At 43.6% G+C, this 21,233-nt stretch overlaps 2 protein-coding genes across 2 annotated transcripts; both read right to left on the bottom strand.

The window, feature by feature from the left end:
* Positions 1-469: 469 nt before the first annotated feature.
* LOC117527216 lies at positions 470-8,232 on the bottom strand. Its single transcript, XM_034189434.1, has 2 exons — positions 6,578-8,232; positions 470-830 (listed from the first exon to the last, which is right to left on the bottom strand). The coding sequence occupies exons 1-2, from the start codon at positions 7,197-7,199 to the stop codon at positions 514-516; spliced, it is 939 nt and encodes a 312-aa protein (XP_034045325.1). The 5' UTR covers positions 7,200-8,232; the 3' UTR covers positions 470-513.
* An 11-nt stretch (positions 8,233-8,243) lies between these two features.
* Positions 8,244-11,636, bottom strand: LOC117528781 (pheromone-processing carboxypeptidase KEX1-like). The gene is made up of 4 exons (XM_034191406.1): positions 11,538-11,636; positions 10,560-11,036; positions 9,491-9,666; positions 8,244-8,295 (listed from the first exon to the last, which is right to left on the bottom strand). The coding sequence occupies exons 2-4, from the start codon at positions 10,956-10,958 to the stop codon at positions 8,244-8,246; spliced, it is 627 nt and encodes a 208-aa protein (XP_034047297.1). The 5' UTR covers positions 10,959-11,036; positions 11,538-11,636.
* Between the last annotated feature and the right edge of the window lie 9,597 nt (positions 11,637-21,233).

The following is a 21,233-nucleotide window of genomic DNA, read 5'->3' on the forward strand; positions in this document are numbered from 1 at the left end:
GAAAAGTGCGGGAGAGACAGGAGAAGCTGCCATGCTAAATCGGCTAAGAGCTAGTAGCTATGCTAAGCTAGCGGATTCCTAAAACACGCAAAGTGAATAATGTGTAAATAATTTAGAGGTGATTCAGCAGAAGGAGTGCTTTAGTTAAGGCACGTAAAGATTACACTGGGAAACAAATCGTAATCTAGATAACTAGATCAATCTAACTGCGCAGATTAAACAGCTAACAGATACAGAAAAACACCGCTGTGCTCCGGAACAGGAAGTGATACAATACCGCAGTGAGAGCCAACCACCAGTAGAGGCAAGCAAGAAAATCATTCTCAAGTCATGAATCGGCAAGTCTCAAGTCAAATCTCAAGTGAGCTTGCAAACAATTGGTGGCCGATTCATGACTTGAGAGTGACTTGATGGTGACTTTGAGAAAATTCTATAGGCTGCCCTATAGCATTCTATAGAGGGCCAAGTTCTGCTAACATGTAAAACATTCATGTGTAACCATCAATTCACAACTTAATCCCAGTAAAACTGAGAAGGCAGTGGGCACAGGTAAGATGAAACATCAGTTTTCATAAAAATACATTTTTGCAGGATGTCTCCTGGATAAATACAAATATTTGGGTTATCTGCATGTTGGTCAATATTTACAAGAAAGTCAGATGAACAGCCTAGCCTTGCATCAACAAATAATGGTCTTCGTGTAATGCTGAATGGCTTTACTAGTATGATATTTGCTTTATCACACAAACAAAAACCATTATCATTCATGCAGTCTGGTCCCAATTTAACACAGAGAAAAGTTTCAATTCTTCCATATTTATACACACCATGTTGTGAAAGTGTAAGTACACAGACCCACAACAGGGGGCGCAAATGAACGGACAATGGAATAGGTCAAATAACACACTTTACTGTTGTGAATATGCACAACAAGTACAACAGATTACAATAATAGACAAAGTCGAATTCACACAGGTGTCGTGTGGGCAGGCTCGAAGATAGGAGACGCCTCTCCAAAGTAGAACCGGAACCACACGGTTTCCTCCGCCACCAGACCCCGGGAATACTGGAGCCGCCAAGTCCCGAACTCCCAGGTGGCCACTGCCTCCGCGTGTCGGACCTGGTACTGCTGGCGAGGAACAAAGGACAATTAAAGGAGGGCGCGTTCGCACCCAGGAATCCGAACGGCAGGTAAGTTATCTCCACCTCTCGTTGGAAAATACTCAGAGCAAAACACAAAAGTCACAAAGATCACTGTTAAACAGTCAGCTGAGCACGTTACCTTCTCAGTAGAAACGATATCTCGGCGATGAGGTGGAGATGCCGTCCTGCTGATATACCCCTGCAGATCCGATGATTGATGACAGCTGTCGCAGGTGATGGGTTACAGCTGTCACTCTGGCTGCTCCTGCAAGGCGGCAGCACCCTCTAGTGCCTGGAGCCCGCACTCCAGGCAGGGCGCCCTCTAGTGGTGGTGGGCCAGCAGTACCTCCTCTTCAGCGGCCCACACAACAGGACCTTGTCCGGGTGGCGGCGGTAGAAGTCAGCCAGGAGGGCCGGGTCCAGGATGAAGCTCTTCTTCACGCAGGAGCGTTCTTCGGGGCCGTACCCCTCCTAGTCCACCAAATACTGGAAGCCCCGGCCCATCCGTCGGACATCCAAAAGCTGGCGCACAGTCCAAGCCGGCTCGCCATCGATGATCCGGGCAGGAGGTGGTGCCGGACCCGGAGTACAGAGGGGTGAGGTGTGATGTGGTTTGATCCTTGACACGTGAAACATAGGATGGATCCGCAGTGAGGCCGGAAGCTGAAGCCTCACTGCGGCGGGACTGATGACCTTGAGGATTTTAAAGGGACCTATGTACCGTTCCTGTAGTTTCGGGGAGGCTACTTGGAGTGGAATGTCCTTGGTTGACAACCACACCTCCTGCCCTGGACGATACGTAGGGGCCGGGGTCCGCCGACGGTCTGCATGGGCCTTTGCCCTCATCCGGGCCTTCAGCAAATCAGAACGGGCGGCTCGCCACACCCGACGGCACTTCCGCAGGTGGGCCTGGACCGAGGGCACACCGACCTCTCCCTCAACCACCGGAAACAACGGGGGCTGATACCCTAGACATACCTCAAAAGGGGAGAGGCCGGTGGCTGACGACACTTGGCTGTTGTGGGCATACTCGATCCAGGCCAGATGGGTACTCCAGGCCGCCGGGTGCGCGGCTGTCATGCAACGCAGGGTCTGCTCCATCTCTTGGTTGGCCCGTTCTGCTTGCCCGTTGGTTTGGGGATGATACCCAGATGAGAGACTGACCGTGGCCCCCAGTTCCCGGCAGAAGCTCCTCCAGACGTGCGAGGAGAACTGGGGACCGCGATCGGAGACGATGTCTGTTGGGATCCCATGCAGCCGGACGACGTGGTGGACCAGGAGGTCCGCTGTCTCCTGGGCCGTTGGGAGCTTCGGGAGGGCCACGAAGTGGGCCGCCTTGGAGAATCGGTCCACTATCATGAGGATGACGGTGTTGCCCTGGGACGGCGTGAGGCCCGTGACAAAATCCAGGCCGATGTGAGACCAGGGGCGATGAGGCACGGGCAGCGGCTGTAGCAATCCCGATACCTTGCGATGGTCGGCCTTGCCCCTGGCGCAGGTGGTACAGGCCTGGATATAATCCCGGACGTCAGCCTCCAGGGACGCCCACCAGAAGCGCTGCCGGACAACTGCCACGGTTCTTCGCACCCCTGGATGACAGGAGAGCTTAGAGCCGTGACAGAAGTCCAGGACTGCAGCCCTAGCTTCTGGTGGGACATAAGATCTATTCTTCGGCCCGGTTCCGGGGTCCGGGCTTCGTGCCTGGGCCTCCCGGACGGTTCTCTCTACGTCCCAGGTGAGGGTGGCCACGATAGTGGACTCCGGGATGATGGGTTCCGGTGGATCCGACAACTCCGTTTTGACTTCGTCTTCATGTACCCGGGACAAGGCATCCGATCTCTGGTTTTTGGTCCCGGGACGGTAGGTGATCCGGAAGTCAAAACGGCCGAAGAACAGTGACTAGCGGGCTTGCCTGGGGTTCAGCCGCTTGGCGGTCCTGATATACTCCAGGTTCCGGTGGTCAGTGAAAACCGTGAATGGCACGGACGTTCCCTCCAACAGATGTCTCCACTCTTCAAGGGCCTCTTTCACCGCAAGGAGCTCTCGATTGCCGACGTCATAGTTCCGTTCGGCCGTGGTCAACCTGCGGGAAAAATAGGCACACGGGTGAAGGACCTTATCGGTCTTCCCGCTCTGGGAAAGCACAGCTCCTATCCCTGAGTCCGAAGCGTCCACTTCAACCACTAACTGGCGACTAGGATCGGGCTGCACCAGAACGGGTGCAGACGAGAAGCGCCGTTTCAACTCCTTGAACGCGGCATCGCAACGATCTGACCAGGTGAAGGGGACTTTTGGTGAGGTCAGGGCTGTCAGGGGGCTAACTACCTGACTGTAGCCCTTAATGAACCTCCTGTAGAAATTTGCAAAGCCGAGGAACTGTTGCAGCTTCCTACGGCTAGTGGGTTGGGGCCAGTCTCTCACCGCCGCAACCTTGGCCGGATCAGGAGCGATGGAGTTGGGGGAGATGATAAACCCCAGGAAGGACAAAGATGTGCGGTGAAACTCACACTTCTTGCCCTTCACAAACAGCCGGTTCTCCAACAACCGCTGCAGGACCTGACGTACATGCCGGACATGAGTCTCAGGATCCGGAGAAAAGATGAGTATATCGTCTAGATATACGAAGACGAATCGGTGCAGGAAATCCCGCAAGACATCATTAACTAATGCTTGGAACGTCGCGGGGGCGTTTGTGAGGCCGAACAGCATGACCAGGTACTCAAAGTGACCTAATGGGGTGTTGAATGCCGTCTTCCATTCGTCTCCCTTCCGGATCCGAACCAGGTGATACGCATTTCTAAGATCCAGCTTAGTAAAGATTTTGGCTCCATGCAGGGGGGTGAACACGGAATGTAATAATGGCAACGGGAATCGGTTGCGAACCGTAATCTCATTCAGCCCCCTGTAATCAATACATGGACGAAGTCCGCCATCTTTCTTGCCCACAAAAAAGAAACCTGCCCCCATCGGGGAGGTGGAGTTCCGGATCAGCCCGGCAGCTAATGAGTCCCGGATGTAGGTCTCCATTGATTCGCGCTCAGGTCGTGAGAGGTTGTACAGCCTGCTGGACGGGAACTCAGTGCCTGGAACCAAATCAATGGCACAATTGTACGGACGGTGCGGGGGAAGGGTGAGTGCCAGATCCTTGCTGAAGACGTCAGCAAGATCGTGGTACTCAACCGGCACTGCCGTCAGATTGGGAGGGACTTTGACCTCCTCCTTAGCCTGGGAACCGGGAGGAACCGAGGATCCTAAACACACCCGATGGCAGGTTTTGCTCCACTGAACCACCACCCCAGACGGCCATTCGATCCGGGGATTGTGCTTTAACATCCATGGGATGCCCAAAATCACGCGGGAGGTAGAAGGAGTTACAAAAAACTCAATCTCCTCCCGGTGGTTTCCAGACACCACCAGAGTTACTGGTGGTGTCTTGTGTGTGAGTAAAGGGAGGAGGGTGCCATCTAGTGCCCGCACCTGCAATGGCGTAGGAAGCGCCACCAGAGGGAGCCCTACCTCCTTTGCCCATCTGCTGTCTAGCAGATTCCCTTCTGACCCCGTGTCCACCAGTGCTCGGGCTTGAAGGGTTAAATCCCCGCTCAGGATTGTGACTGGGAGTCGTGTGGCAATTTGTGTGTGTCTCACGTGAATGTCTTGACCCCCCCTTAGCCCAGTCTCTAAGGGCGAGTGTTGACGTTTTGGCCGTTTGGGGCAGTCTCTCTGTGTGTGCTCTGTTGAGCTGCAGAGAAAACACTCTCCACGGATCAGCCTCCCCATTTTGGCCCTGTGCGTCTCCCTAACAACGTCAACAGGGGGAGCTGTTGCCCCACAAAGCGCTGCGGCTGTGGAGCGTGGGGAGGGCGGCCCCTTTTCGAACCCGGAAGGGAGAGGGGCGGCGCGTATCTGGTCACGTCCTTCGCCTCGCTCCCGACGGCGTTCCTCTAACCGATTGTCTAATCGTATAACGAGATCGATAAGCCCGTCTAAATCCCACGGTTCGTCCTTAGCCACCAGGAGCTCCTTCAGGACCAACGACAGTCCGTTTACGAAGGCGGCGCGGAGGGCAGTGTTATTCCAGCCGGACCTCGCAGCCGCGATGCGGAAGTCGACTGCATAAGCAGCTGCGCTCCGGCACCCCTGTCTCATTGACAGCAGCACGGCTGAAGCGGTCTCTCCTCTATTTGGGTGATCGAACACTGTTCTGAACTCCCTCACAAACCCATCATATGTCAGAAGGAGCCGTGAATTTTGCTCCCAAAGCGCTGTAGCCCAAGCGCGTGCCTTGCCGCGAAGCAGATTAATCACATAAGCTATCTTGCTAGAATCAGTCGCGTACATGACAGGACGTTGTGCGAAGACGAGCGAACACTGCATAAGGAAGTCCGCGCACGTCTCCACACAACCTCCGTACGGCTCTGGAGGGCTTATGTATGCTTCCGGGGAAGGTGGGAGGGGTCGTTGAACGACCAGTGGAACGTCACTGTTACGCACAGGGTCGACAGGAGGGAGAGCCGCAGCAGCGCCCTGAGGGCGCACCTCCACCTGCGCGGCGAGAGCCTCCACCCTGCGGTTAAGGAGGACGTTCTGCTCGGTCATTAAATCCAACCGAGCCGTGAAAATGGTGAGGATCCGCTGCAACTCACCGATCATTCCTCCTGCGGGCGCCTGTGCGCCCTGTTCTTCCATTGGCCGTTCAACAGTCGGTTGACGCCCCTCGGGATCCATGACGTGGCCGAGATATCCTGTTGTGAAAGTGTAAGTACACGGACCCACAACAGGGGGCGCAAATTAACGGACAATGGAATAGGTCAAATAACACACTTTACTGTTGTGAATATGCACAACAAGTACAACAGATTACAATAATAGACAAAGTCGAATTCACACAGGTGTCGTGTGGGCAGGCTCGAAGATAGGAGACGCCTCTCCAAAGTAGAACCGGAACCACACGGTTTCCTCCGCCACCAGACCCCGGGAATACTGGAGCCGCCAAGTCCCGAACTCCCAGGTGGCCACTGCCTCCGCGTGTCGGACCTGGTACTGCTGGCGAGGAACAAAGGACAATTAAAGGAGGGCGCGTTCGCACCCAGGAATCCGAACGGCAGGTAAGTTACCTCCACCTCTCGTTGGAAAATACTCAGAGCAAAACACAAAAGTCACAAAGATCACTGTTAAACAGTCAGCTGAGCACGTTACCTTCTCAGTAGAAACGATATCTCGGGGATGAGGTGGAGATGCCGTCCTGCTGATATACCCCTGCAGATCCGATGATTGATGACAGCTGTCGCAGGTGATGGGTTACAGCTGTCACTCTGGCTGCTCCTGCAAGGCGGCAGCGCCCTCTAGTGCCTGGAGCCCGCACTCCAGGCAGGGCGCCCTCTAGTGATGGTGGGCCAGCAGTACCTCCTCTTCAGCGGCCCACACAACACACCATGAGTAAATGCAACATAGCAGTTGCAATGCCGAGCAGATTGAAAATAGTCACTGCTGGTATACAGCTGGTGGTGAAAAATAAATCTCTTATATACAATGGCGGAAGTGTGCACTTGGTTCCCTGTCAGTCTGCTTGCAGCCAGTAACTTTGATGGAGGCAGAATAACTTGCTCTCCTTTGCCAAGAGCACGCAAATTATTTGAAAGTACGTTTGTACATTTTGATTTAGTGTGTCTGCTGGCCAATGAGGTATACAGGACAGACACATCAGTGTTCTCCTCCATGCAACTAACTGCTAACTCTGTCATCACCTTCATGAGAGAGAATGTCTCACAAATCTGAAAACCAACTTTCTGGGTACCGTGGAAACACCTAATCAAAGTCCTGTTGTAACCCTCAAAAACAAAGGTGGAAGTTGCCCATAAAGGGCCAGTGTTGATAACTGACTGGACAAAATGAATCAATGAGTGGACATTGAAAGTGCAATGTCTTATTCCATATAAACGCTCAGTCATCAGAACAAACATCCTGAGGCAAGCATTGCTCTCACGATCCTTTCTTTCAGAAACACTCTCACTCATGAGGTAATAAATACCAAATACAAATAGGAACCAGTGTTTCATATACACAGCAGGTCAAATTCCCTGAAATACCACCAAAGAATAGAACAGGAGAGCTCGCCATTCAGATGCCTTCCAATACTTCTGCGTTTTGAGAGACCTGGGGCATCTGGTTATTTCACTTGGAGGTGCTATATCCTGCAGTCTCTCATCTAATTTCTTCACTTGGTCCCCAATGTAATATGCCTCTGCTCTGTTTGCTGAATCCAGCCAAGTCCCCACAAAATGTCTAGTAACTCCTAAGAAAGCTGTGTGTTGTGATTCAGAACAAATGCCTTTCACAGAGTCATAATGTGGTAACTGCATGACAACTGAAGGCCCCTTCACACCTTGCTGACACATCCCTGTTCTCTGTGACTCTATTGACAATCTCCTCTGATCATCGTCAGTTCTTGGGAGTGCTTCACCATTGTATGGGTAAGTACGAACGGGAGGACAAATTTCCATTTGGTATTGGTGTGCCTTCCTGCTTACACCAGTCGCATCCATACTTCCCATTGAACTGTTTGGAATTCCTCACTAAAGACCTGGCAGGTGCATCCGCTGACAGGCAAAGAGCAAAAATCCTGGTTTGGCCAAGAGGTGAGTGCAAACCATCTGCACCCAAATCTCTAAGTTCATCCACAAATGGTTTTAAGAAAGTATTCATTTTGGGTTTACATTCTCCAAACCACAAGCCTGCCATAATCATATGTTTCCTGTGCATATGTGGTGGAATTTCATTTACTGTGGCAAACAAAGGCCAAACAGAAAAATTGGAGGATTTAAAAATAGAAACTCCATCAGTATTGAACAATAATGACAAGTCACTGGGACCTATTATGCCATCATGAAGAAGGTTTTTATAAAGTTTACCATGAACAATGTCATTTATGTTAGTTTCTCTCAAGATTTCATCAATATTTCGATTTTCAAGGACAGCTGCCACTTCTGGTACTTTCATCATTCTCTGCAGCTGTGTTTTGACGGGCATCCTGAGAAAAAAACTACCCTCTGCAGTTGAGATGTCTGCACTGAATTCATTGCCGCAGTTTGTACAATTCCTTGTCAATTTCTCGGGGCCAAGATATGCAGTGCAAGCCATGCAATAATAGTGAACCTGAAATTGAAATAGAAGAATGGTATGAATATAAGAACATTGAAACCTGCGAGAGCATGGTCGTTTTTTAATGCACAACAGAAGCTTGAGCATATTGATTATCAATGATAAGCAATCTGTATAGCAACAAAAAAAACACCATACACCAACAAGAACATGATTTACTAGCATACCATGGCAAATGATAACAGCACAGACTAATGCTGCATTTACACATAACAATGACAAGAAATGAATGCCACGAAGTATACATTCTTGGCCGCTGATCATGTTAAGAATGTCAGGAATGTGCCAAGAATGAAGCAAATATGACATTCGTAATGCATTCTGCCTATGTGTAAATGCAGCATAACTCCCTTTATATGAAACACATTGGTCAGTACAGATGATGATTTAATAAAAAATAAACATACCTCGTACATTGAATCTTCAACACTCTTGTACAGCAAATTGTTGTGTGGGCCGCTGAAGAGGAGGTACTGCTGGCCCACCACCACTAGAGGGCGCCCTGCCTGGAGTGCGGGCTCCAGGCACCGGAGGGCGCTGCCGCCTTACAGGAGCAGCCAGGATGACAGCTGTCACCCATCACTGGAGACAGCTGATCCCAATCAACAAGGAGGTATATCAGCAGGACGGCATCTCCACCTCATTTGCCGAGATATCGCCTTACCAAAGAGGTAACAATCTCAGCCTACACATACGTGTGACTTTAAGTGTATTCTTGTTGATTATCTGTAGGACAGCTGACTACCAGACAGCATTTGGATAAGTACTCACCTTCCTACACTTCTTGATTGTTGTTGACGAGAGGTGGAGGTGGACTCTCCACCCTCCGTGTTGCTGGGTGCAGCCGCATCCACACCTGACTGTTTCTGTTCCTTGCCAGCAGTACCGGATCCGACGAGCGGAGGCAGTGGCCACCTGGGAATTCGGGACTTGGCGGCTCCAGTATTCCCGGGGTTCGGTGGCAGGGGAAATCGGGTTGGTTCCGGTTCGACTTGGACAGACGTCTCCTATCGTCGAGCCTGCCCACACGACACCGTTGTAATTAAACTCAGTCTCAATATTGTAATCAGTTGTATTTGTTGTGCCTGTTTCACAACAGTAAAAACAGTGTTATTTGACTCCTCCATTGTCCGTTCATTTGCGCCCCCTGTTGTGGGTCCGTGTTCCTACACTTTCACAACACAAATACTTTGATGTAGGAACACTGTTTGGACAGTGTATATTCATCAAAGAAAGAAGATCATCCAAAGCACTATCAGAAAGACCATGCCGCAAGACATAGGACACTATCAGCAGTAGACTCTGTGACTTGGTGATGGGTGCATCTGGATAAATTGGAAGATTTCCATCTTCAAGGCTGAATCCCTAAAAAAGGCAAAAAAAAACAAACAAAACAAAACAAAACAAAACAGTGAGCATCAGAAAGGTGTAACATTAGTCACGGGGCTGATATCAGAAAGAGCCTTAGATAAACGTGGCTGCAGTCATCAGACATGGACTGTTTATAGTTGGTTGAGCCTTAATTTTTTATTATACGAACATTAATTGCGACACTATTACACTCACAGAAATATTTAACCCTGACTTTGAAGATTTATGTAATTTTATTACATGACTAATTCCCATTTACTTTTTTTTTTTAGATAGTTTTAATACAAACCTACCAAATAGACCTTACATGATTCATATTCATTACTGTAATAATTCCTATTTATTTGAAATGCATAATCCTCAGCTTTATGTATTTAGTATTAATAAAATATAATTACTCTAAATCAATAATGACAGTATTTATTTAAAACACCTAAAGTATATTGTTTGAACTGCATAATAATTAGGTTACCTATGCCATTTATCTTGTATATGGTTAAAATAAAATAAGTATAAATAATTTAAAATTCCTGTATACAAAAAGAATGAAATTTTTGGCCCAAGATGCACTTCTAATAGAGGAAATATGGTACATGTGTGTTTGAAGTAAGAAAATATTTTAATTTGTTTTTCTTTTGTTAAGGTTAAGGTCATAGACAATGCCCTAATTCATACGGTTACAGTGCATAGAAAAACCAAACACCATATTTGTTCTATTAGAATGGCATGTGCTTAAATGACAGAAGCAATTTTATGTTCAAAATAAGTCATATGTTAACATTTCTATATGCAATAAATGCAATGTTTGGTTTAGGTGTGCTTCTATTTATTTCTATAATAGAGGAAATATGGTACATAAATTGGTATCAGTCATGATGCTTATTTACCTGGTAATTATCATCTGGTTCATTTCCTTCCTCCCCATCACCATGCTGAAAATCATCATCTTCATCATCTCCTCCAGAGTCAACTCCATTGTCATGCCAGTCCTCATCATCCCCCTGATCCATTTCTTCATTTTGTACTGAGTCTCCACCCATGTCTTGCCCCAAATCATCCTTGCCTTCCTTGTTGCCATCAATATGCCAAGTGTTATCTTCAACATTATGATCACATCCAACATCACCATACCACATGTCTGCTGAATCTGCTTGGTCTACTTCATTGAGAACATCATCCTTGCTTCCATTGTCCACTAGATCATCCTGTTCTAAAACCACCCCACCTTCTTGAGAACTACTATGTTGAAACACAGCTCTATTTCTGATGTCCATTCGATCATTCATTGGTAAGTCAGTTTCAGGTTGTTCAACATCAGTGCCACAGTGGTTACAATCAATCCCTTCGTCAGTCTTTGAATGCTCCTAGGAAAAAAATATAGGATACATGCACCTTTAGCAACATGAATTTCAAGTATGCAGAGAAGTGGCATTTCATATTTTTAATCTTGATTGATGTTTATCAAAATTTACAAACAATTTCTCATAAAATTAATAAAAGGAAAAAGTCAGTATACAAATTATCTTCAAGCAAACAGAAATATTGTTCAAATGGAAACAATTCAAATAGTGAAAACAGCCATACTAATTTAGTTTCAATTTCAACTGGTTATTCTATACATGCTGTAGATCATAATATAGCCAACATTCAAGAATCTACAAATTAACCATATACATGCCAAATTCATTGTCAATCAAGTGGACAATGATTAGAATGATGTGGCATTATGTTACATGTTTTTCTTCATGAAAGAAATCTTAATATTTTCGCATGCCTCGTTTTTTTTTTTTTTTTAAATCCCCCCGCCCGATTGTTAGTGACCCCCCCAGTCTAAACATAAGACAACGGGTCTCTTTTGTACTTACGGGAGCAACCGACTGTGAAGAGTTGAGATCAATGGTTACACCACCTACAATTCTTCTTCTCTTTCGTCGATTACATTTTGTTTGTCTCGGAAGAGAGATATCGGGATTAATCCCATATTGTCTGTAACGTTGTCGAAGCATGTCAACTGAAATATGGCCGTCGGGTTGTTGGTGTTTTTCTTCTTCTGCTTCTTCTTCTCTCTGTTGGTCAGGAGGGGCCATCAGGTTAGGTGCGCATGCGTACAACAGAGCAGCGCCCGCAATGATTCAAAATGCATACATTTTTTTTAAATAAATGAAACAAAAATTTAAAATAGAATTAACTTTTCAGTTTTCTTCATAAAAACATCACTTAGATCAATGTGAACAAATAAACACGTATAAGTCATGAATCTGTCTCCGGGTCATAGGTCGTTATATCCCATGATGCCACGCACTCATAGGATCGCGCCATTTCAAAACGAGGCCGATCTTGGAGAAAGACCGCGTCACTTTTGTCTGTTTCCTTTATTTCACATTTACGCTTGTATAATGGTGAAATACGCCCTTTTTGAGTTTTTTGAGGAAGATGCCGTTGAAGTAGGCGAATTCAAGTGGATTGTTGGCCACGAACAGATTGCAGAGTCTACGATTGGAAGTAAAACAGAGGTATGGATTGTGTGTTACGTGTGATCGCCTCGGACATCACACAATAAGAGAATGGAGTTCCGAGTGCGCGCTTGGGCTCCGGGTTGTACCAGCCAACCAGGAGTTATCCTGAACGGCAGTTCTATATTATACCATCTGAGAAATACAGGAGTGAGAAATGGCTCGCTGCAATCGTCAGGGGGGCTGTAAACACCGATGGGAGTATCAACAAAAGGAAACAATGGACTCCCAAGTCCGGTCCTGCTGTGTTCTGCCCATTTCATCTCGTAAATACTTTTTGTGTTAATATTCGATTTCAGTTTTAAATCGATTCAACAATGCTTCACGATTGACGAACAGCGTTTGTTTATACCGAGCTGCCTACCAGCTAGAGTACTGACGGGGACTAGAAGGAGAGAGCATATCTCACCCATATTGGCCTCTCTTCATTGGCTGTTGTGAAAGTGTAGGTGCACGGACCCACAACAGGGGGCGCAATGAACGGACAATGGAGAAAAGTAAATAATAAGTTTTACTGTTGTGAGAAGAACACAACTAATACAACAATTAACAATTTGGAGGCGTAAGCCGAAATCTGCTGGTGTCGTGTGGGCAGGCTCGAAGGTAGGAGACGCCCGTCCTAGTCGAACCGGAACCACCCAGATCTCCTCTGCCACTGAAACCCAGAAGTACTGGAACCGCCAAGTCCCGAATTCCCAGGTGGCCACTGCCTTCGCTCGTCGGATCCAGTACTGCTGGCGGAGAAGAGCACAAACACACAGGTAGGGATGCAACCGCACCCAGTAGACGGAGAGGGGCAAAGCCGCCTCCACCTCTTGTCACACTTAAGCAGGAAAGGTGAGTACTTATCCAAACACTTGGCCTTCAGTAGTCCGCTGTCCTGAAAGGGTTATCAAATATTGTCAAAAACACAGAATATGCTGCTGAGGTGATTACCTTAAACTCAAGGCGATATCTCGGCACTGAGGTGGAGACGCCGTCCTGCTGATATACCTCCGTGCTGAGTGGAGTCAGCTGTGTCCAGTAATGGGTGACAGCTGTCATCCTGGCTGTTCTCATCCGGCGGCAGCGCCCTCTGGTGCCTGGAGCCCGCACTCCAGGCAGGGCGCCCTCTGGTGGTGGTGGGCCAGCAGTACCTCCTCTTCAGCGGCCCACACAACATTGGCTTCCTGTTAATTCTAGAATAGAAATTAAAATTCTTCTTCTTACTTATAAGGTTTTGAATAATCAGGTCCCATCTTATCTTAGGGACCTCGTAGTACCATATCACCCCAATAGAGCGCTTCGCTCTCAGACTGCAGGCTTACTTGTAGTTCCTAGGGTTTGTAAGAGTAGAATGGGAGGCAGAGCCTTCAGCTTTCAGGCTCCTCTCCGGTGGAACCAGCTCCCAATTCAGATCAGGGAGACAGACACCCTCTCTACTTTTAAGATTAGGCTTAAAACTTTCCTTTTTGCTAAAGCTTATAGTTAGGGCTGGATCAGGTGACCCTGAACCATCCCTTAGTTATGCTGCTATAGACGTAGACTGCTGGGGGTTCCCATGATGCACTGTTTCTTTCTCTTTTTGCTCTGTATGCACCACTCTGCATTTAATCATTAGTGATCGATCTCTGCTCCCCTCCACAGCATGTCTTTTTCCTGGTTCTCTCCCTCAGCCCCAACCAGTCCCAGCAGAAGACTGCCCCTCCCTGAGCCTGGTTCTGCTGGAGGTTTCTTCCTGTTAAAAGGGAGTTTTTCCTTCCCACTGTAGCCAAGTGCTTGCTCACAGGGGGTCGTTTTGACCGTTGGGGTTTTACATAATTATTGTATGGCCTTGCCTTACAATATAAAGCGCCTTGGGGCAACTGTTTGTTGTGATTTGGCGCTATATAAAAAAATTGATTGATTGATTGATTGATGTTCAACTCGCACATGCGCACTCAGAACTCCAATCTCGCTTATTTCGACCAGCATTTTGAAGGTGAATCTAAGACCTGCTTCAACACTAGTTCTGGACTAGGAAACTCATTTTACCATTGAATAAAACATGCTCAATTTGTTTGCAATGCTCGCCCTATTTATGCAAGGACACCCTCCCTCCATTGTGTCATGTACAAGTTCATTTGTCCTGTTGATTGGTTGTTTGCTAACAGCAGAAAAGATGAAATTCATGTTTTGTAATAAACAGGCACTTTTTATCTACAGCATAATTAAATTCCATAGTGTTCATTTCTACTTTCCTATGAGTTCCATTACAAAATATAATCGCATTATGTTACCCCTAAGGTACAATGTGTGACTACACAGACCTCAGCAATAAATTAATTTAAAATGCCCCAAATTATATATGTAATGTTTTGTCACATTGTGTTTCTTTTTCCTCAGGTTATTGTTAAATGGCCTTTAAACAAGAATTTGATGAAGAAACTTGGGAAAGAAGAGATCCACTTGAAGAGTTACCAGGCAAAAAACTGCTGCGCATACATTTTGAAAACTGGCAGTGAGTTAAGTATTTTCACAATATATGACCACAATGGGTGGTTCTAGTTTCCTTACAAGCTTATGTATTATTTAGGGGGCATCATATTCTTTTTGGCCTTATTTAGGGATAACATGCTCCAGGAATAAATGGTAACAGAAAATAAATAATAATACAGTAATGACAAAGCTGCAGTAACCCCCAACAACCATATATTTTTATAAAGCTTAAATACTCTTCTATTAAATCAAATAATTACAAAATTAAAAAATAGACTGCTAACATTTATTTTTTAATTAATAAAAATCATGATTTTTATCCTATAAATTAGAAAATACTGTTATCTAAGCCGAACTTAGAAATTCTGAGACACCATTTTGAAGCCATTTACACGGGGATCTTTTTGCTACAAAATCCATCCAAATCCATTGAGCAATTGAAATGGTCAAACTGAGATAATTGCTAATTTGCATATCAACAAGGTCATTGACCTTATTACTATTATTGCAAGTTTAAATGCCCATATTATATAGAATCAGTGTATCTTAGATGTTTAAATGGCTATGTGTATGTTTTGATTATGGTAAACTATTAGATATATTTACACACCTGAAAGATTGCTTATGCAAATAGTATGCAAATTGGTCTGAAAAAATGAATCATTTTTTACATTTTCAACTCAGTATGTTACACTTAGGTTGAAATTTTCAGAGAAGTAATGGGCCTTTCACACTGGACACGTCAGAGGCATCACGAATCGGTCTAAAAAGCATTATTGTCAATGAGACGCATTGCTTTTTAGAGACGTAAGAAGCGTCACGCCAAAAGCTAAAGCGACGCTTCTGACGGGAGTGCACATTGCTGCTTGTCGACAGGCGGACGCGGTCAAAGTTCAACCCAGTCCAACTTTTTGACACTGAGCTGTGACATAGCCAAAACACGGAAGACTAGTGTTAGAAACCGCTGATCTCTACATAAGACATCGGCGCAGAAACCACTGATCTGTACAAAACAGAAACGTGTCACAGGACTGCTCAGTTATAGAGCAGTTTTCTGAAGAAACATGGTGATCGCTGAACTTTTTTCAGGTTGTGGAAACAGCCAAAGTGTGATGTAGCAACCTCCACCCCTTTGCCGCTTCCAAAGCGTTAAAGCGTTGGTAGGCGTTACCTGAAGCTTATGAAGTGTCCAGTGTGAAATACCCTTGAGAGGTATATATTAAGATTTTAAACATGCAAAATAATACATCTGGTGAAAATAATTAAATATCACATCCTAATACCTTACAGAATTAACATTCATGTACCTTCTATTTCAGATGATCTTCCAAGCTTGCGCCAAGCAGCAAATAAGTATGCAAAGAATACAAATGTATGTTTGCAGACACCAAACCAGAAAAGGGTGCGAGTGAAAAACCCAAGGTTTGATTCATCCTCAGAAGATGAAGATGATCGTCCATTATTGCAGGTACCGTTTTCTATATTTGCTTCTTGAATCATCAGTGATCTGTAAATTTCCTCCCTGAAATAGACACCCTCATTGTATCTGACACAAAACAAACAATACTTGTGCCTATTTGAGGCAATTTATCAACATGGTATTTAAATTTACATGCTTTCATGTCCTGCAAATTTCACCATTATCTCGATTGAGAAACTGAAAATAAGTTCACAGCATTTGTGCAGTTTTTGTAAAAGAAATACTTCTTCTGGAATTTGATGGTGATTTTGACAGCGTATGCCATCCAGTAACATTGCTCTCTTAATGGCAGTTGAGGGATTGTTTTCTTCATGAATGCACTATGATAGTGTCTGTGTATGTCCTTGTCATGTGTGGATTTCACTTTGTTAATGCTGCAATATAATTTTGTTTCTGTAGATTAATAAGAAAAAGAAAGTGGTTTCAAAGAACAATGATGAAGAAGAACTGGCAAGAGCTATAGAGAAGGAAATGAAAGAGAAGGTATGTATAAAGTAACATTATGATTATTTCCAAGGAATCGTATAATAGTATATAGAGATAAATTACATTAACTGGCATGCTTTACATACACATCATATTAAACTGTTCTTTTTACCACACATGTACAGACCACAGCGGCTTCACAAGAAGAAGAATGTATTTTGAGTCCTGAGGTAAGCTACATCTACAATTCTTATTGTTCTTTGCTTGCTTTATTTGTAATCGCAACTCTTTGTTTAATTTCAGTAGGGTTAAATTAATCATGATTATTATTCTGTTACAGAGTGAAGATGATGATGATGAAGTAATGGACAAGGGCATGGAGATTGCATTGGTGAGCACCCCATTGCCCTTTTTAACTCATATAAAACACCCAGTGGCAATAGTGTCAATCATTTTGACTTTGTATAATTATTGAACAATCTGCATTTATTTACAGCTGAAAGCGGCTGCATTTGGCCCCTGAGAATCTGAGAAGTAAGTATAAAATGTCCATGTGTAGTCTTGATCAGTGTTGTGCAAGTTCACACTTTTCATGAACTAGTTCAAAGGTCAGTTCACACATGTTCAAAGTGAACTGTTCACATTCATAGATCACCATTTCAATTTTGAATTAGTTCAAAGTTCAGTTCGTTTTTTAGGTGAGAAATTAAAATGAAAGACAACTTGTTTTTCAAACTGACTTCAACCACTATGCCTACCTTGTAGCCTAAAACTCCACTGTAGATCTTAAATTCTATCACACAAAATGGAAGTTTTTTGTATGTATATATATATATATATATATGCTAATTATTTTTTTATGTTAGCTATTAAGTATTTGTGTTATTTGTTTGGACGTTCGGAGAAATATGTTAAGTTTTACTCTATCTGTCCAAGTTTCAGACACAGGGAGAGCTCCCCCTGTTGGTGAAAGCCAGTAACATTAGAAATGTTAGACTAAACCACACCTACGTTAACACCCACAAGGTATAAAAAGTGTGGTATGACTCATTTTAGGGGCCTTTCACAAGCTGGACACTGTCTGTGAGGGTCCCAGGCCTGGTTTCTAACGTGACCTTGAATAAACTCAAAATGAGGAATACAATGGTTTGGTTTTTGGTAAGGGGCAGAATTTTACATAAAAAGAACCAGGTAGAAATAACAATAGTATGCCTGAAACTTGAGAGACCACACATGTGGGGATTAAAAAAAATATATATCTAACAGTTTTGGTCATAGGGGAAACTGGGGCACAATGAATCAGTAGCTATATCTGCAAAACTACAAATATATTTACAGCAGGTATGCCATATTTTTATACATAAAGACATTACCCTTATAAATTTGTGTTTTGCTTTTGGATGCATTAAGGGTAAAAGTAAGTGGCAAGTGAAGTCAGTTTTTTCCTATCAACAGTAAATTTCGTGGATGTCAGTGTCTTTGCATTTATTTCTCACAACAGAGGAAAGGTGGCCCAAAAAAATTATTAGTTAGAAGACTACCCCGTCCAACTGATGAGCATGTGTTATGTCTTCTCCAGTCTATCAGCTATTTGATAGCATGACTCGTGTGTGTCACATGTAACCGGGCCACAGTGAATCAGTCTAGAAAGTGATTTACTAAGCCCCAGTATTAAGTGGATGACAAATATTACTTGTTGAAGTGTAGACATTTATTTTCCATGAATTATTGCTATAATTTGTGTATACAAACAAATTTTCACATTTGAACAGAAATGATGACAGTTGTATATATAAATCTTACCACAAGCAGTAGCAGGCCATCTTCAGTTGTCATGAACTTTTGGCGATTTTTGTAGTTTAGCTTGAATTTTTAATCCTCACACATCTGTCTTTCTTTTAGACTTGCCTGATTTACTGGATGTGGTAAAAAAGTTAAAAGCTGCACCATGCTCTTCACAGCATGCCCATCCTGCACATGCGTCCACTTCATCTTCTGCTGCTTGTTCACCAGCTCATTCCGAAGACACAAGTGGCGAGGACATGGTAGGTGCAATAATAATGGAATATTCAAAATTAAACCCAGGCAATGATATTTTTTCTTCCATTTGTGCACATCAAGCCTCCATGGTGGAAAAAAAATATGTTTTTCTTATTCTAGACAATGCTTTGTATACTGTTTGTTGTAGGAAACTTTTCTTACTGTTGTACATCATGTCAAGCTTTATTTTGTGCCTAACCTAGTGTCTTTTAATTTCAGGTAACTTTGTGGCCAGGGGTGGCCATAACAGTTTGGCAAAAGAGATTACTAAATGCCAAAAAAACAAATGTTAAAGAATACACAAACACCCTGCTGCGGATGATTCACACACCAGAATTACTACAGTCATCTTCCCTCACTGGGAAGAAAAGCAACGCTTTTAAAGATATGAGTGCCAAAAAGAAGCTGCCTGGTGTAGAGTTCGCAACTGGTAAGTTAACTGGCAGAACAATAACAATATTAATGCAATGCCTTACATATAACATATTTCCTCTATGAGAAGCACACGTCCAATAGAGGCACATCTAGACCAAAAATTAAATTCTTTCGAAACAGAAAAATTTTGACCATTAAAAAAAAAAAAACATTATTTACATAAGCCCATGCGCTTCTCATAGAGGAAATACGGTAATGTTTTTCCCCTGCTTTGGGAACTGGTGGTATCATTTTTAAGTAATATTTCTTGGAGAATTATTTTTAAATAACCGTTTTAATTGCTGTTAAACCCTATGCTGGTTGGTTTTGTTTTATCTGTATGCTGCATCCACAATTCACAGATTTAATTTATTTATTTATTTATTTTTCATATGCAGATTATATCAAAGAACAGACCCGGTCTCCTGATGCTAAACCAGTCAAAACAGCCATCACTCACCTGTTGAACACGGAAAGCAAACGCTTACTGAAGAAGTGTGATACCACTGATTAAAGCCTTCCCCTAATGTTCAATATTTCATCCAATACAAAGTTAAATTGTCACTGTTTGTGTATTGTTTATTTGTGAAATAAATGTTATATTTAAATGTTTAATTGTTCCTATTATCCTTTGTATATTTTATGGCATAATGACTTGTAGGTTCTTATAGAGAGCCTATAGGTTAATCTATAGGTTACATAGAAATCCTATAGGCTATTGTATAAGCTCCTATAGGTTGATCTATAGGTTTAGATAGAAATCCTATAGGCTATCGTATAAGCTCCTATAGGTTGATCTATAGGTTCTGATAGAAATCCTATAGGTTATTGTATAGGTTCTTATAGGGGCCCTATAGGTTGTTCTATAGGTTTTGATAGAAATTCTATGGGTTGGTGTATAGGTTCTTACAGAATTCCTATAGGTTGGCCTATGGGTTCTTATGGGGGCCCTACGGGATCCAATAGAAATGCTATGGGTTGGCCTATAGGTTCCTATAGAGATCCTATGGGTTGACCTATAGGTTCTTATAGCTGGCCCTATAGGACCGCCTATGGGATCCTACAGGTGAAACGTCCCAATTGCCTATAGGCACTTATAGGTTTTTCTGTAGAAGCCTATAGGTTGCTCAATAGGCTTGTCTATGGAAATTCTATAGACTAGCCTATAGCAACCTATAGGCCATGCCTATAGAATTTCCTATAGATTTTTTTTGTAAGGGCGGGGTGATGGCGCAAACTCACTCAGTCCAAAATCTCCCACTTTTTGGATATATGCAAAGTCCCAGTTTGCCCAACAGAGTTTAGTTCTGCAGCTTTACTGAGGTGAGAATAATGTAAAAATAAAACGTGACGTTTACTGAACTGTGAAGGTTTAATGATCGGCTAACGTTAGCTTAGCCTTTTAGCACAGTTGATCTGAGTGAACACTTTAATTTGTAAATGGTTCAGTCTTTTTTATTTTTACCAAATAAAGCTACAGCTTTTTTCAGACACCACAAAAGCTCAGCTTTAAATAACTTATTTTTTCGGGCGTTTTTTCCCCCTTTTTTTTATGTAGAAACTGTTTAGTGTTTCTTTATATTTAAAGAAATATTTTTATTTGTCCCAAGCAGGAACATTTGCTGTGCAGACAACCAAACTTCCATTGATGAGCTGAACACCGCGAAGTCCAGTTGAAAGAAAACATCTCTGCTTTTCAGCAACATCGCCAGAGTTCAAAGCTGCAGAAGAGACCTTCATCTGGTCCCGAGAATCCAGCAGAACATCACCTGCTTCTAAATAAAAGGGTCTTTGAACAGCAACTATTTTATTTTTTAAAAAAGCTGTTTCATTTTATATTTTAACAATAAATGAACAGATCATTAAAAATGTCCATGAATCAAAGTCAAAAGACATTTGCACAAGTAGAAGCTCTCCACTTATTGTGCTCAAATTCATATTTTAGAAATGACTCTGTCCTGATAACATTAAAGACAATTACATATTTTGATGAAATTACAAGTTTAAATGACTAAAAAAAAAAAAAAAATTCATCATGAGGTTTATGTAACAGAAATCCTACTTTACAATCACACTGCAGTCATTGTTAAATGATTTCCTTTTGCATTTATAATAAACATTTCTATTTATTTAGTGTTTGTTTTTCTGGTTGAAATGAGATATAAATAATCTACCAGACTTAAAAAATATACGTTTCCATGTTATTTTGTCTAAAAATAAATGTCTGAGGT

The sequence above is a fragment of the Thalassophryne amazonica genome, chromosome 16, assembly GCF_902500255.1.
Source record: "Thalassophryne amazonica chromosome 16, fThaAma1.1, whole genome shotgun sequence".
Lineage (NCBI taxonomy): Eukaryota > Metazoa > Chordata > Actinopteri > Batrachoidiformes > Batrachoididae > Thalassophryne > Thalassophryne amazonica.

Excerpts from the sequence above, each read along its gene's own strand:
- LOC117527216 (XM_034189434.1), bottom strand. The coding sequence starts at position 7,199 with ATGAAACACTGGTTCCTATTTGTATTTGGTATTTATTACCTCATGAGT. Across the intron at positions 831-6,577 it reads CTGCTATGTTGCATTTACTC|ATGGTGTGTATAAATATGGA; the intron begins ATGGTGTGTTGT and ends CACTTTCACAAC.
- LOC117528781 (XM_034191406.1), bottom strand. The coding sequence starts at position 10,958 with ATGAATGATCGAATGGACATCAGAAATAGAGCTGTGTTTCAACATAGT. Across the intron at positions 9,667-10,559 it reads AACCAGATGATAATTACCAG|GGATTCAGCCTTGAAGATGG; the intron begins GTAAATAAGCAT and ends TGCCTTTTTTAG. Across the intron at positions 8,296-9,490 it reads AACAGTGTTCCTACATCAAA|GTTCACTATTATTGCATGGC; the intron begins GTATTTGTGTTG and ends TTTCAATTTCAG.